The sequence below is a fragment of the Anopheles aquasalis genome, chromosome 3, assembly GCF_943734665.1.
Source record: "Anopheles aquasalis chromosome 3, idAnoAquaMG_Q_19, whole genome shotgun sequence".
Taxonomy (NCBI): domain Eukaryota; kingdom Metazoa; phylum Arthropoda; class Insecta; order Diptera; family Culicidae; genus Anopheles; species Anopheles aquasalis.
In genome coordinates, this window is record NC_064878.1 from 20,442,035 (window position 1) to 20,459,532 (window position 17,498).

Genomic DNA, 17,498 nt, shown 5'->3' on the forward strand with positions numbered 1-17,498 from the left:
GGAAAGATTTCATTTACAATACAGGGTATACAGGGAACATATTATGATTATTATATTAAAATTTTAATTATATTGCGTGCAGCACGCCAGTATAACGCAGGTGAGTGGTAGTGTCTAAACTTGTTTGTTGTATTCGATATCTAATCCGTTAAGTGATTTGTTTCAAAATAAGATACAATTACATCAAACAGACAAGCGGACTTGACACTACAGTAAACTGGTTAGGTACCTTTTCAAACCACCTCCGGCATTCTGTTACGTCCACCGGTAGCATAATGAAATGAGCATTATGCTGCAGCCCAACAATGGATACTAAAACCCCGAATGGCGTGCTAGGGAAGCAGGATGATGATGAGATGCACAGCTCAAAGCCCAGCAAACCTATCCACGCAGAACCCTCTAGTTCATTCGATACATTCTGAACCAGCGCTCGCGCGTCCCCGTTGTGCTCAAATTCTATTGTTTCTGTCTACTGAAGGCGGCGGCAACTGGGTGCATGCAGCCACCAACGGGCACGTACGCAATGTTATGCCGTGGAGCTCACAACATTAAATTACAAAAGGTAATTGAAATAAATTATGACAAACTTTATTCGCATGTTTGCCACGTCAAAGTGTGGCCACCGGTGCTTCCGCTTTCCATTACGCCATTTCCATAACAGCATCTTTGGGCGTCGTCCGCTAACCGGGCACATTGTTACGTGAGCAAGGCGCATTCTGGGCACCTGTAAGTCGTAAGGCCGGTAAGAGACTAACAACTACTCTCTTCGTTGAACTCCTCCTCTTTTGAGGTTCTTCATAAGATTTTATGAGTTCGCTCACACGCTCGAACTAACGATCTCGTACACTGAGCCAGAGCGTAACTTTACTGTTTGTTGACGTTGCTGAACGCTACGTTCCTCGCGGTACTTAAACTCTATTTTATTTTAACTTTCTCGCGCCACATCACGAGTCAAATGGCGCTAAGGCGAGTAAGGTTAGGAGGGAGTGGGCCCTTACAGGTGAATAATATGATAATCGCATTATTTAAGACTTTTCTTTGCTCCAGACTAGCCGTAACGGGGCTCGGAGGCTGCCAGGGTAGGCGTTGTAAAGTAAAACTTATTCAGATCGCGCAACCGCAACTCACAAACCAATCGGAGAAACCATTTGCTGGCTCGGGCAACTCTCTCTCTCTCATCAAACCGGACGCTAGAGGGCGATGAAGAATCGATGTAATTGTGTGCATGGGGTTCGGGTTGTTCGTCGAAGGCTTGACGCGACGCGACGCGAATCTGTTAATTGATCATCCATCATGGGATTAATCCATTCGATTGCACAGCCGTTATGACGTTTCCGCCCGATATGGTACGAATGTGTGGTTGCCGTCGCCCGGAGTAGCGTTTCATGTAATCTGCTAGCTAGCGAAAGCGTGCGTCCTACGCTGGGACGTTGGTTTCCCAGACTTTGGGTCAACTGCTGCACTCGTCAAGGTTGTGTGCGTCAACCTGTCGGGCCATAGTGCGTTGCACGATGTGCTGTTATCGATATGCTGTATCCTGATGGCGCGAAGGACAGGTAATGAACCGTACCAGAGCTTGTTTTCGTTGATTGCATCAAGCAGTTTGAGGGTCATTTTTATGAAACATTCGCCTGGTTTTCTGATTCACTATATTAGCAACAGATCAAGTGTAGCTCGTGCTTATCAGCGTATCGTTTCAAGGAAACAGTTTTTGACAGCAATATTGATTACAAATCTGATGTTTCCCACAATTGATTAATATTATAATAACTACGTTTATTGACGTAAGAAATTACATACCAACGATCATTTTAAGATAGTTACGTATATCATCTCTAAGAATTGAGTAAATCATCCTCATAAACTCTGTTAAAAATCTTCCATCTAGTTCATCAAATGTAACTAGCTTTGGAATGAAGTGATTGGTTTACTGCAACATTTTATGATATCACAATTAATGCGGTGCATAATTTCTTCTCCGCCTCCTGTCTTTTTCGTTACACATCTTCCTAATTAATCTATGAAATATTCAAGTTGGACCAATACAATGAGGGGATTATTTTAGAAAAAATAATACATTATTTATCGTCGTTATTTCTATTAAATGGTTAACTTTTCCATTTTTGGAACAGTTTGAAATTGAAAGAGTATTGTTTTTATTCACATATGTGTGAATAAACGATTTGTCTTTCCAAGCTTTCAACTGCTCAACTACTGGCATTGTTATTTTGGGTTTCTTTAATCTCTCAATAGCGATGATGGGCTAATCGCGATAACTAATCGGTGCAGATGTTCCTCATAGTCTTTCGACGATCTTATCTTATTCTTTATTAGCATGATCGTCAACTCGTAATCAGCTATATGGCAGTTATTCAATTTCGTTAAGTTATGAATTAAATAGAACGGACTGAAAGCAAACTGTTTTAAGGGTTACAATATTAAGTATTTTATCGTATATGACACTGCTGTTCGATATTTGATATGCTTAAAGACAAGCCCATCGATTTTTCAATGATTTAAAGATTCCCTCGAACGTCTGCCAGTAAATTTGCGTTGCATAACGCACTTGAATGTGGTTTAGCTTAAACGATTCCCCTCCAAGAAGAGCTATGCTGCGGCATTTCAATAACCACGTCATTATAATCTTCCTCTTCTGCCCCGTCCTTCCTTTTTCGCACACAGATCACAAAGCCGCAACCGACCTTGCTGCCCTAAGAACTATTGTGATGCCAAACCGGAGCAACCTGGTTCTGTGTAATCGTCCCAACCGGTGCAAAATGTGGTCGAACTACACACGCACAGCATCGGGAGGGGTTGGGGGGGGGGGGGGGGACTTCGGTATCGTCGAACTTTCCCCGAAGGGCATATCGTGCAGCAAACCACAGCACCACGGGAACGGCTGCGGGACTGCTCCTTCCCCTTTTTGGATAGAATCGAGGACCCCTCGGGCCACGTCTAGCTTCCTGCTCGAGCCTGTCTCTCAGCGTCTCTTGATTCGACAGTTCGATAAGCGCCCGTTCTTGGCCGTTTCAGCGCTCCCGTCCCGTGCCACCGGCTATTGTGCATCGTTCCGTGGTGCCGTGAAGCAACCCAAACCACCGAGTACTGCGCCATCTTGACGTGCAGCTATCGCGTCTTGATAACGCAAAATGGTTGTAATGACAAAGGCCTGCAGGCAGCAGCAGCAGCAAGTGTGGTAGGCCATTCAACCAGACCGAGCCAGACAATCCGGGAATAGGACAGGGAAAGGGACAGGGAATCCGCAAAACGCAGATGCGATGAACCTGATGGTAGTGCCTACTCCTTTCTCGATATCTCGCTTACCGAGGAACCATTAGGCACGAACAGCACATTCCCCGCGCGCCGGAAGCGGTAGTTAGCGTTCACGAATCTTGTGGTTTTTGGTTACGGATCAATTGCACTCAGGAGATAGGGCGGGATAGATTCCTAGGCTGGAATAGAGATACCACAAAACCGATTACCCTCCAGACTGATCCAGTTTGGAGTAGAATTCTGATATACTGCGCTTAATCCCGTTCCCGTAATGGATGCCAAGTTGAGCTTCACCTTAACCGCACTCGTGGCAACGGCCTTCGAGAAGAATGCTCCACAAAAGCTGCTTTATCGATTCTTTGCACAGGAGTGCTGTTGTTGGATAAGTTCTTCAGCTGTTGTGTGGCGCATGTGTTGTGTTCGAGGTCACTAAGGAACTTCAATATCTCAATTTTCGTTGGTAGAATTAAAGAAAAATCCCTTTAAGGGGGGGCTTCGGTATTGAATTTTTTTAGCGACCCTTATTTTTAACATTTTTTATTTTTATTCCCTGAATGCTGATTCTCTCAAGAATATTGTGTAAAAATTTTGGATCAATCGAGGAAAAACTGACAAAGATACAGATTTTTGAAAATTCACATTTCATACAAGGCTCCATGCAGCACGCTACTTTGAAGAGCGTTTCCCTAAACCAACGTTTTCAAAATCGGTCCCCATCGTACCGTAAAAACTACTGGACCGATCGATTCGAAATTTTTAACACATAATCTGTACACTCTTTTCCAGGAAGCCCCGTTGAGATTTCAATTAAATTGTAAAAAACTTTAAGAGTCGTGTTTTTAGGTAAAATAACAAAAAGCATCACTTTTTCAAAAATCAGCCAAAAATCGAAAAATACGAAATTCAACAAACACTCGACACGGCTACCTGGATAAACTTACAATCTAAAAGATTACTGATTTGTATTTTTCTGATGACCCATCACGTAGATACGATGGGAACTGTTTTTGGTGCGAATCAAAAGACTTGACCCTTAAGACTTAAGCGACGAACCCGGTTTGATCATTGTGATCGCTCTTTGAACTTCAAAAATCTGCCAAAAATCGAAAAATTGGAATATTAACAAAAACTCTCCGGGATTACCTAGATAAACTTATAATCTTTCTAACGAATATCAATTTGTATAGATTTCAGGGTACCCGTCACGTCGCTACGATGGGCACCGTAAAAGGTACCTTTGCGACGACACGACTGCCTAAATTTGATGGCATGGGTTAATTTTTCAATGAATGTTGCTCAAAACAATACCAAATATTCATCAAAAGTTGTAGTTTAATATACCATTCACTTGAAAGAATATGGTGAATGGTTCTTTCACAAAAAATCGTCAAAAATGATCCTTTTTTGGCCAGAAATTACCGAAGCCCTCTTAAAGGTTTTTAATACCTTCGCCATACACTTTAACTACTAGCTCACAAACAAAACAATACCGCCAACAACGAACAGATTTCATTGTAGACCATCTGGACCATCACATACCGGTACCTTTTTTGGGGGGGAGAGAGTACACTCCTCGTACGTACATTCCACCTCCAATGCATCTTGTTGAGCGTTGCGCTTTTGTACCGACGAAGCATAAAATTGCATTTCCACCATCTGCAGACGCTCGCTCAGCGTAAAGTATAGCCAGGGATTAGCTTTATGGAGTACCAAGCGAATGTGTCGGAAGAAAGGCATCTTTCGCATGGCAGCAGCAACAGCAGCAGCAGCACCAGCTTTGGTGGGTATGGAGATTATTGGCAAAAGATTAAAATTTATGGTCAATGATTGTTCCTTTTTGGGGCAAGCGGGGTGGGGGGAGTGCATCGCAAAGGAGCGGAGTGCCCTTAACCCACCGGCATGCACCGGAACGATGGATCAATGCCGCAGGTTGTCGTTTGCCGGCCAGCCAGTCCGGGATAATGCTGATTCAGTGCGGTGCACCAGCTCAGATTGTGGTGACGGTCGTGCACATGGTTGTGGCGGACCAACCAAGAGCGATACGTGAACCTGTCATACTCGCGCCAGTGCCCGGTACGGAAGCCGGTTGTTGGTTCCGACGCAACCCGAAGAAATGGAGGATATTTCTGGATGGTTCCGGGCGCTAGACGACTTTGGCCCAGCCCTTTTGGCTCGTGCTGGCACCGGCGCTTCTATTGTATGCGCTCGACCAGGAATGTTAATGCTGGGTCTATTATTTTATTAACATTAGAAACGATCTCCTGGCCTGAGGTGGTCCGGTGGCCGTGGCCGTGGCCGCTTTTTTGTGGCCACGTGATGTTATCGAACGTCTTTCACTGCGCGTGCTATACTGACCACACCCGGCCACCGACCGCCAACAAACAAACAAGTGACCGACCGTCCGGGAGTGCACCATTTCGAAAGGCGTGCCGCTGGGCCAGACCACGGTCGCTATCGGTCCAAAGTGGTGCAAATTCCAGCGTTCGCGAGGCGCTCGAGGCGTAGTCGCGAAGAAAGTATTCAATTCGAGGCGGAACACACGGAAGCCACGCAACAGAGGCTCCTCAGAAATGTCCGTTGGTCCCATTTGCTTCTCTGTCGGTGTAGGTCCCGCCCTGGCCGGCCTATCACGTGGCCATACCCCCCAAACATAGCTATTAGTAGTAAAAACTGCGCTAAAGTGGCTTATCGATACATTGTGATACAGTTTACGGGGGGTCACCGTAAGGAGACTGGCTGGCCGGGCCGGAACCTTCGCTTCCCCTTGTGTGTGCGGACGGTGTTGGTTCGTGCCGAGGTTCCGTATAAATCACCTATCAACCTGATCACGCTGCACGCGAACCACGCGCGATGCACACGGACGCATGTTGCGCTCGCAATCGCAGATGCACATTCCAGTCAATGGCGTGGGCCGGGCTGGCAAAATCTTGTCAATACCGTTACCACTGACGTATCTGATTGATAAAACATGCAGGAAACAAGGGGCCTCGGGGGAAAGGAAAACAAAACCGAGCTTTATGCGGTACGGTGGTAGGGAATGTGGTTCGTAGTTTACAATGATAGGAAAGCGATATTTTTTTAAATGTCCTTTGGATTTGTGCTTTTAAAAGATACATGTTGTCATTAAAAATAAGTAATTCTGTTAATGAAATTTTACATTCGCTCATATTCTGGCCAGATTGGATTTGTCTAAAGAAAAATCACCAAATTTAGTCTGTTTTCTTCATGCATACGTTATTGCTAATATTTTAAACCATTTCTCTCATAAAAATCTGTTATTTCTCTTATAAATTTACACAAGGATTTACGCTGGAGACACAATATTTCTTACTGTTCGTTTTTTTTTCGAGTTAAATTATTAGAATATAGAAATATGAAGCTGCATTGTTTCTAACTGTATATCATTTCGGGAACGAGCATTGTACAAGAACAAACAACAAAAAGATGTCATTAGGATCTTAATTGTATAGCAGACACAGGAAAGGCAAGCAAAAGGAAAAGCTTGCATTAGGAAAGCTAAGCGAAAAAGTCTATTCCATCCAATGTTCCATCACTTCATAACATTCGCTGCTGTGTTTGCAGGAAAGCGAACTCTCACTTCGACTTCGGATGTTGAAATTGCTAACGGAGTTTCGAATTTTTATTTCAATTGACATAAAAATCACAAACACTGAACTGTTGGAATAAAATAAAAAAAAAACAAAGCCGAAACCCTCCGAAAGATGCTTCGCGGTAGGTACACCGCTTGATCACCGTCTCTGTTTACTTATAATTCCCGTCCAAAACAAACACATTGTGTGTTGTTTGACACCCCTTTACCAGCGTTCACTGGTCGTTGCGTGCACCGAAGACGGTCTTTAATTTTTCTTTGATAAAACAAAGAACCTTCCAAGGAAAGGGAGAGCGCTGTTCTCCTCCGCCATCCAGGCATGAAATCATTTCAAAGGGGAAACACAATAAACAAACACGGAACACATGGGGCTTGGTGGACACCTTGGGGCAACGGTTGCACGGTTGCAACATCGTTGTCGCTATCCAACAACCGGCCATCGTCCTTAGTCATGTCGCAGGACGGTCACTACAGACTACGTCAAATCCTTCATTCGACCTGGGTCGAGTCGTAAGGTTCATTGTTTGAAATCAAGCAATGGCACGTCATTTGTCCGGTGGAGGCACCATGATCCTTCCTAACATTGCTCTTCTGTGCCAAGCGGAATGTCCCGAGGGCATCAGCACAACGGTAGCAGCGCATTAGAGCCGCATCTTGGAAGAGCTGCGAATGTCTGATGAGTCGAAAATGAAATACAAATAATCCGTCTGAGTCTGGTGTGTCTGTATTTAAATTGCGAGCATCGGAAGGGGAAACGCAGTGGTAATTTGTTAGCATGACCAAATAACTTCATCCTGTTTGGGTTCCATTAAAAATGGCTAAAGGGAGTTACTTCTCCATTTTTAAGCAGCTAGTTTAGAGTGTTTTACAGGTAGATAGACTTACCAAAAATTGCCATGAACATTTTCTTAGAGAGTTAAACTTTATTGATTTTTTTATATGAATAATGAATACCAGCAACATTGAATACATTGCATTGTAACAGTTACGCGCGCAGATTTGTGGAAGAGAATGAAACGTATTTGGCACTTTCGTTTCTCAGTCAGCAGGCAAACATTTAGAAAGTGAATGCTTATTCTTTCAGTAACTAAATCGTCAGTAGTACTTGTATCAATTTGGGTCACCGTCGTTTAGGAAGTCATTTGTTTGTACAGCTTTCCCGGGTATGCAAAATACAATCAAAGCACCTTATTGATATCGATACAACGATTGTGGCACAGCATTAGCTGTTTTGCCATTTGCTGGAACACATCTGTTTCATTTGCTACTTAAATTAAGAGCAGGTTAAGCAAACAATACGCTAAAAGTGGGTCAATCAACCTTAGCGAATGCAGCGCACGATCAGTTGTGGCAGTCCTGTCGAGTCTGTGCAGAGTGTTGCGTGTTATCAAATATGGAGCAAGATCTCGTGGAATCCAGAAAAGAAGCTCTGCAAAGGTTGTTGGATGAGAGATTTCTGTACGCCTCATCTCGACCTGGCCCTTGCTACAAACACGTATTCCGGTAAGTTACAAGCACGTAAAGTCATTTAGAATCGCCACAAAATATTGTTTTCTACTATCGAATGATCTTTTAGATCAAAATCATTCTTGGAGCTTGTTCGAATTTCGCTGCTAAAATTTTCCATTGATTGTGTCTTTGCAACGGTGATGGCATTCATGGCTCCGATACTCTTCTCCCTGGGCCTTTCGTACTCGCTAATGTCAATGATATGGGCACTGCCACTGATAGTGGGCATGCTGTTTATTCCTGTCATAGCATCGGTGAGCGATCGTTGCCGGTTGTCCTGGGGTCGCCGACGTCCCGTGCTGCTTGCTCTTGGGATCGCCGTCCTGTTGGCCATGATGCTGATACCTTGCGGTGGATTGATCGCACAAACCATCGGACTCGACCATGTCGTTTTTATGGTGGCACTAACCGCTCTCAGTATAACGGTGACCGATATCGGTGCTGGAGCGATCATCCCTCTTTGTCGAACGTATGCCCTGGAGGTTTGCCCAATACCGGACCATGCCCGTGTTCTTAATTTGATGGTATTTTTTAAAGGTGTAGGCACAATACTCGGATCGACGATCGGTGCTATCGACTGGAGTGCGCTACCGTTGGGTATATTCTCGGTAAACAACGAGATCATCGTGTTCTTGGCGACCTGGATCGTATTTGTGGTGTGTTTGGTTAGCACGTTGACCAGCTACAGGGAGATTCCATTGCCAGTGCTGGAGAAGGATGCGATGTTGCGCCCAGTAACGCATCACGAGATAGATATCCATCTGAACAGACAACAACAAGTGGATTGCCCTTTGTTACCGAGCGAGGAAACAGTTTCGGAACAACTTCAATGTCGTCAGTTGATCCACAGCATCATCCACATGCCACTGGCAATGAAGAAGGTCTACTTTACGCATCTGCTGTCATCCATGGGCAGCGGGACCTTCCAGCTGTTCTTTACCGACTTTGTTGCTACAAAAGTGTTCCACGGAGATGTGAAGGTTGGTGTAGCTGCACACAAAGCTCATTGTTAAGCCAACTGTCGAACTGTTTTCTTTTTTCAATACAGGCGCCAAAAGAATCGGAAGAGTTCCAGATGTATGAGGCTGGAGTGCGTTACGGTTGCTTGGGAAAGGTACTGCAAGCGACGTTTCTCGTACTGTTCTCATTGGTGAGCAAACGGCTGATGGATCGGTTTGGAACTCGCAGGATGTATATCTCTGCATTAATGATATACTGCTGTAGTCTGCTGTGTTTGGGGTTCATACACCATCGATTTATGGTGTTGATAGCTTGCGTTATGATCGGGATTAGGTCCATTATCACCAATACCATACCATGCCTGCTGCTATCACAATACCACTCGAATAATGCGGTAAGTTAGAGGTGAACGTTTCTGATTGATTCTAGCTCACGAGTCGTTTGTGTTTGCATTTCAGTTTGGCGGAGATATTTCAGATGCTTCCATAAATCGCCAGAAGCGGGGCCTTGGAGTCGATGTATCACTATTGAATAGCATCTCCTGTCTTTCACAGGTAGCTAGCATCCGCAATAGGACTCTGGTTAAATCGGAAGATAACATTTGGATTCTGCTTTCAGTTGATTCTTGGCTTGGTACTTGGAAGCATTGTCGATGCAGTAGGAACATGCACGGTAACTCTCTTCATAGCAAGTGGTTGTATCTTTCTTGCGGCCATCTCTGCCAGTACCATTACGTACATGGACCTTTGACACCCAATAAAAAATAAGTAATCCAGTCCCTTGGTGGAGCTAGTCGATGATGAGAATACCATTAAATGTGGAGACACTGTTCGTTTGTGTTTCTGGACTGAAATCAATTGTCACCTCGCGTGGCGCCAGCGCGGCTGCGGCTTTGGCCAGGGCAAGGACCAAAAAAATTACGAATACAAAGGCTCCGTGCGACGTAAGCACGTAAGGGACCAGGCCTCTTCTTAACAGAATAAAGATCTATTTATTAAAAAAAAATCAATTGTCACCATCATTGATCGCGATCTTAGAAGGGCTTACATACTATGCAACAAACATTGAATTCATTTATTATTTCCTAATTAATTTGAAACAGTTAAGCGCAATACTCTGAGTGAGAGAATGAAACGTACAGGCACCACTGCTTGGCAGACAAACAAAGGTTTTGCCTTGAATAACTGAATCGTCAGTAGTACTTGTATGCGAATCTAAAACTAATCCACGCGATTCGCCACTGCAAAGTGAAATAGAGCCACTACCACATAAACGGCACACCAATGATGTTCCGCAATAGTCTCAAATGCTGCCACGGAGCCAATAACTGCTAGAACCAGCCAAATTGCCAAAAATGTGTCGGTGCACACAAAGCAGATGATTTCCTGCATGCCGACAAATCGTCGGATGAGAAAGGCAGAGTAGCTGATCACTTGGTTAAATGTGCGAATTGCAGCGGCGTTCACACCAGCAACTACTTCAAGTGCCCAGCGAGTGCGCACACTCATAGTTCGATCAAACAAATTACTAATCCTTATGGACGCATTTACGGACACCAAACGAAGAAGCATCAGTGCTGAAAGACGCTACATGCACTAACAAACCATCCGTACAGTGGGCTAATGAAGGTTTAAACTTATTTTCTACCAATAATAAACATCATAATAAAATGATAAACATCATAACAGCCACCTTCTCTCTCATGAAAAACTGTTCCAGTAATTTTCAACCAAATCACAATAATTTTCAAAGTAATTAAAAAAATACTGTTTCATTGGATAAATAAAAGCCAATCATAATCAGCCACCGGAATGCTAACAGCATCTCCAATAAAAATCTAGAATTACTCCATTTCTTAAGTAGCAACAAAATAGATATCATGGCAATACCTGAAACATCGAATATTTGCCTTAAATTGTTTCATATCCTTTGGTTTGTTGGCATAAATCTTACATTTCAAACTCTTAATCAAAAACTCACAGAAAAAAATCCAGCGCCTGCAGATTAGGGCCGTCTTAGAGGCCAACGGCCCCTCTGTACAGGTCCTCAGGGGCCTCTAGTAAAAGAATTTCACCTCTATTCGATCACTATTGTAATTCACCAACTGCACCAATAACACTATACATAAACAAAACAAATTTAGTGAGCAGAAGCTTGGCTGAACCCATTGGTAACTCAACATTGATCTACCAGCTACTATGTTCAAAAGAAACGCAATTTATGGAAAAAGTAGTACTTTTATCAATTTCGGTTACCAAAGTCGTTTGTTTATACAGCTTTGCCATCGTATGCAAAGTACAAATAAGCGCCATATCGATATCGATACAACGACTGCGGCTATCGAGCAAGCTCTGCATTACCTGTTTTACTATTTTCTGGAACACATCTGTTTCATTCGCTACTTGAAGTGAGGCAAGGTTAAGCTAATAATACGCTAAAAGTGGGTCAATCAACCTTAGCGAATGCAGCGCACGATCAGTTGTGGCAGTCCTGTCGAGTCTGTGCAGAGTGTTGCGTGTTATCAAATATGGAGCAAGATCTCGTGGAATCCAGAAAAGAAGCTCTGCAAAGGTTGTTGGATGAGAGATTTCTGTACGCCTCATCTCGACCTGGCCCTTGCTACAAACACGTATTCCGGTAAGTTACAAGCACGTAAAGTCATTTAGAATCGCCACAAAATATTGTTTTCTACTATCGAATGATCTTTTAGATCAAAATCATTCTTGGAGCTTGTTCGACTTTCGCTGATAGCTCTCGCCATTGATTGTGTTTTTGCAACGGAAATGGCGTTTATCGCTCCGATACTCTTCTCCCTGGGCCTTTCATACTCGGTGATGTCACTAATATGGGCACTACCTTCGATAGTGGGCATGCTGGTTATTCCCGTCATAGCATCGGTGAGCGATCGTTGCCGGTTGTCCTGGGGTCGCCGACGTCCCGTGCTGCTTGCATTAGGGATCGCCGTCCTGTTGGCCATGATGCTGATACCTTGCGGTGGATTGATCGCACAAACCATCGGACTCGACCATCTCGTTTTTATGGTGGCACTAATCGCTATCGGGGTAACGGTGACCGATTGTGGTGCTGGAGCGGCCAGCGCTCTCAGTCAAACGTATGCCCTGGAGGTTTGCCCAATACCGGACCATGCCCGTGTTCTTAATTTGATGGTATTTTTTAAAGGTGTAGGCACAATACTCGGAGCGACGATCGGTGCAATCGACTGGAGTGCGCTACCGTTGCGTATATACTCCGTCAACAACGAGACCATCGTGTTCTTGTTGACCTGGATCGTATTTGTGGTGTGTTTAATTACCACGATAACCAGCTACAGGGAGATTCCATTGCCAGTGCTGGAGAAGGATGCGATGTTGCGCCCAGTAACGCACCACGAGATAGACATCAATCTGAACCGACAGCAACAAGTGGATTGTCCTTTGATACCCACCGAGGAAACAGTTTCGGAACAATTTCAATGTCGTCAGTTGATCCACAGCATCATCCACATGCCGCTGGCAATGAAGAAGCTCTACTTAACGGTTCTGCTTTCGGTAATGGGCAACATGACCTTCCAGCTCTTCCTTACCGATTTTGTTGGTACAAAAGTGTTCCACGGGGATGTGAAGGTAAGAGTAGCTGCTCTCGAATCTTATCGTTGAGACAACTGTAGGTCAAACTGTTTTATTTTTCCAATACAGGCGCCAAAAGAATCGGAAGAGTTCCAGATGTATGAGGCTGGAGTGCGTTACGGTTGCTTTGGAAAGGTACTGCATGCGACGTCTATGATACTGTTCTCATTGGTGAACAAACGGTTGACCGTTCGGTTCGGTGCTCGTAGGATGTACATCTCTGCATTCATGGTACACTGCTGTAGTCTGCTGTGTTTGGGGTTAGTACACCACCGGGTTATGGTGATGATAGCTTGCATTATAACCGGCATTAGGTCCAGTATCACCAATACTATACCATACCTGCTGTTATCACATTACCACTCGAAGAATGCGGTAAGTTAGAGGCGAATGTGACGTTGATACTTGTTGATTCAGCTTACGAGTCGTTGGTTTTTGCATTTCAGTTTGGCGCAGATATTTCAGATACTTCCATAAATCGCCAGAAGCGGGGCCTTGGAGTCGATGTATCACTATTGAACAGCATCATGTGTCTTGCACAGGTAGCTAACATATACAGCGAAATCAGACTCTGGCCCTTTCGAAAGATAACATTTGGATTATATTTTCAGTTGTTTCTTGGCTTGGTACTCGGCAGTATTGCCGATGCAGTAGGAACATGCACGGTAACTCTTTTCATAGCAAGTGGTTGTGCCTTTCTTGCGGCCATCTCTGCCAGTACCATTACGTACATGGACCTTTGACACCCAATAAAAAATAAGTAAACCGCCGTTTTCGTTAAGCTAGTCGATGGTGAGAATACCATTAAATGTAGAGACACTGTTCGTTTTGTGCTGCTGGACTGAAATCAATTGTCACCATCATTGATCGCGACCTTTGAAGGGCCCACTTACTACTAACAATCGAAACCTACAACTCGTAGCAATACCGGAAAGGAACGACAGAATTCTTGTAAAAGCCGATCACCGGCAGCACAACGCTGGACTTCCGCAATCTATTCTAATCCGTTGGCGGCTCTTGTGCATGCAAAGCAGCGTCACTCGGTTCGAATGGGACCTGGGGCGCGACACTTCCTGTATTCGCCATGAGTCACATCAAACTCGGTCTAACGCCTCCATTAGATTGTCTATCAGATTCACAGTAAATCTCTCACCAACTCGTGCGCTAACTGCATTGAAAATGAATTCACCTCTGACGCCATCGACATGCAACCGATCGTCGATCTTTCACGCTTTGAATCGCTCGTTCTGCTGCTACTTTCCAAGGTTTTAACATGTGCACGCTGGCCTGTAGTAGGCTGAAGCTGAAAGTGAGAAGTTCATCTGTCAATCATATACAGCCGTCAGAACAGATGTTGGAGTACGTGTCTCGGGGTGCAGCTGCTGGCAAACAGGCTCCGCTGGACGTAAGGGCAAACGATTTGCATGCCGTGCGTGCATCCAGCAAACCACTCCAGCTCGGGTGTGGTACGTTTATGATTTATTCGATCATCAACCTCGGCGTAATTGCGCCCACGATAAGCGCATCGAGCACTTCTCGCACTCGTTGAGCTTTCCCAGACCCGGACGAGGATCTTCGAGTCTCAAAAAAAAAAAAATGAAGATCCTCTCAGCAGTGGGCTGCTTCGCTCTTCATTCCACCGATCGTACAGTTTGTCAATGTCCGGGCGCTAATGCAGAAGGTCTGTAGCGAAGTCTGCAAAACACTCACTCCCGGGGGTCTCGTAGAACGTCCTCCCACGTGGAATGCACCAGCCAGTCAGCCATCTGGTGTGCCTGTTTTGTGACTGAGAAAATGACTGTTTTTGGCCTCGGATAAGCGACGGACTGGGCCTGCCAGTAGCTGGGCTACCCCCGTTGCATGACGCCGATCATCAGCCATCAAAGCGATGCATGATTTGTCATCTGGAAAGGATGATGGCGGGCCAGTTGGGGTCTAGGTGAAGAAACGGGTCGTTCTACGTGCCTTTCTGCCCTACGGCGCGAGAGTACGTGTTTTTTTTTTGCATCTAATCGTAGCCCTCGAATTCCATCCAGCGAGCTATCCCACGTAAGCGTATCAAACGGAGGCGTTGCGTTGTCGGTGCCAGCGACTACAGCAGCAGCAACAGCAGCAATTCTCTCTCTCTCTCGAGTGTTCTATCCAGTACGCGGGGGCTACGGATCGGTCCACTCGGAATGGTGGTCGCGTGTCGCGTTGCTTTCGCCATCGACAGTTGACGCCAGTCTGACGGGCGGGCGGGCGCCGATGCTGATAGGTTGCTGCCCGTGGGTGGACAGGATTATTGAGGATCGAAGTTCGCGGTTTCCACCGGGTTTTTCGATGGCGCTAAAAGCAGTTTGTAGCCGGCGGCAGGCCAGCTTCTAACTGTTTCAACCCTGCAACTGCGCTTGACGCACGTACACGGTCTGGCGGAGTGGTCCGATCGCGAGATCGCGAGCCGGGCATCGCTTGTTCCGACGAAATGTTACTTGGCGAGTTTTAGGTCATGTTTCGGTTTTGAGCTAAGGTTTGATGCGTTATGCAGAACGCCAGCGTCAGCGAGTGGTCGCTGCATCGCACTCTTTATCTGAACAAAATTATCGAGTTGGTTTTTTAAAAATATATGTGATGACGGACGAGGCGTATGTTTCAATCGAGTTGGTTTTAATGATTTAAAAAGAAAAAGAAATACCTTCTAACGATCTCACTCATCAATACTACAGTATTACTGAATCCGTTTGTGAATGTGTTGATGGATGAGATGAAATTTGAATTAAACATTCGCATGATTGGTAGACTGTAGGTCAACGTGTCAGTAGTTGATGTGCATTTGGCATTCTCTTTTTAAAATATGCATCAAGAGTATGCTTTCGCCCCATTTTGTTCCAGCGCACACGCGTCATCGAGGACAGGAGAGCCTATGCAAAAATCACGTATTCCCATGGGCCTTTTTTGCGGCGTCATTGGGCAAAATAAATTTATGTTGTCTCCTCGCACATGAGATCAGCTCACAGCATCATTCAATTCATTCGATCGATTTCGAAGACGAAGAGAAGTCTATAAACTTTTGATGGATACGTCACTGCAAAAGCTTCGAATGATAAATTTGATTAAATATATTAAAATGAAGAAATGTGATGTGATGTGTCTTGGCGTCAAGCATAAATTGACTTTTATTAAACTATGTATTTAACTCTTATTTTCTCTGTTTTACAGTATCCTATGAATTTGCTCAATTGCTAAAGCTTTTATAAACCCAATAAATCTAATTATTCAAAAATAAATATTGTAAAACGGTTTAATATTAAAATCATCTTGTTATTAACAACCAATTTCAAGAAATGTGCAAAAAAACCCAAAGAATGAAAGAAAAACAATGCAATCAAGCATATAGAATAGCGAAAGGTTGAAGCACAAATCGTTCAAAAATCGATAGTTTAAAGTAAAATTATCTAACAGTAAAATGTTTGACCAAACTGTACACATATTGCTCACCGTGCATCCGCACTTCTAGGTCCTATCGTGCCTACAGCGAACCCCAAAGGATCGTTCTATCGCTCTCCATATTTCGGATCATTGGTTCCACATCCACAACCCCCACGATGCCATTTTTATTGGAATGCCTATCGTCGTCCGCTAACATTTTTATCCCTTACCACTGACAGGTTCCGCTCTGCTGTGACCCACGAAAAAAAAAACGCCTGCCCGTTCGGTAAATTATTTCCAAAATTCTATTTTTTATCCTCCCTCTCAAACCGAACCAAAAACTGTCACTCGGATCACTCGGTTCGGCAAACGTTGCGTTAAAAATTATTCAACACCGTATTTCGTATGCAGTCTCTGCAGGCAACGGTGGCACCGCACAGTGCGAACTGGACGAAAACTGCAACGGCGCAAAAGTGCAACGCCAAGAACCACCAAACGTCGAATGCAGAATGGTCTCGCGTGGAACATTTACTCGCGGAACAGTGTGTTCCGGACGGACGGACGGACGGCCGGACAAAGGCACCGAGCATCCAGTTTTGGGTGAGAATTTCCGTTCGCCGGTAGCATATGACGCCGGTAGCCAATTGCAAGGGTGCGAGGGGAGGCGTATCATCCTCCTTTTTTGTGTTCCAATCCTCCCGGGCACTAGGCACACCTACACACAGGGCAGGATGGAGTTTCACTGTTGGCCAAATGGTGCCACCGGTGCCGGTGGTAAGTTGAACAAAAAAAAAACAATGGAAAAAGAACGCAGTCGGTAAAGAGGTCTTGGTGGGCTAGCAACATCACGAGACGCGTCCACGCTACGCCAGAGAGACGGGATTAAATTTGAATAGAGAATTTATTCAAACTCCACTTATCACTCATGGCACCGTGGCCTCAACGGGTGTCTGGATCGCGCTGGATCCTGGCAACCTCGACAATCCTCCTGCCTGCATTAAAGGGATGCTACATCGCCCATCGCACTCCCAAAAGCCTCTGTGAACTATTGCATCTGTTTGAACGATTTAGAGCCTGCTTAGAGCGAGCAACAAAAAGGTGATAAAGTTGTA

The 17,498-nt window shown here is 44.8% G+C and overlaps 1 protein-coding gene across 1 annotated transcript; it reads left to right on the forward strand.

Moving 5' to 3' along the window:
• The first annotated feature begins 12,135 nt into the window (after positions 1-12,135).
• Positions 12,136-16,203, forward strand: LOC126574107 (solute carrier family 45 member 4-like). The gene is made up of 3 exons (XM_050234086.1): positions 12,136-12,975; positions 13,048-13,113; positions 16,177-16,203. The coding sequence occupies exons 1-3, from the start codon at positions 12,136-12,138 to the stop codon at positions 16,201-16,203; spliced, it is 933 nt and encodes a 310-aa protein (XP_050090043.1).
• The last annotated feature ends 1,295 nt before the right edge of the window (positions 16,204-17,498 follow it).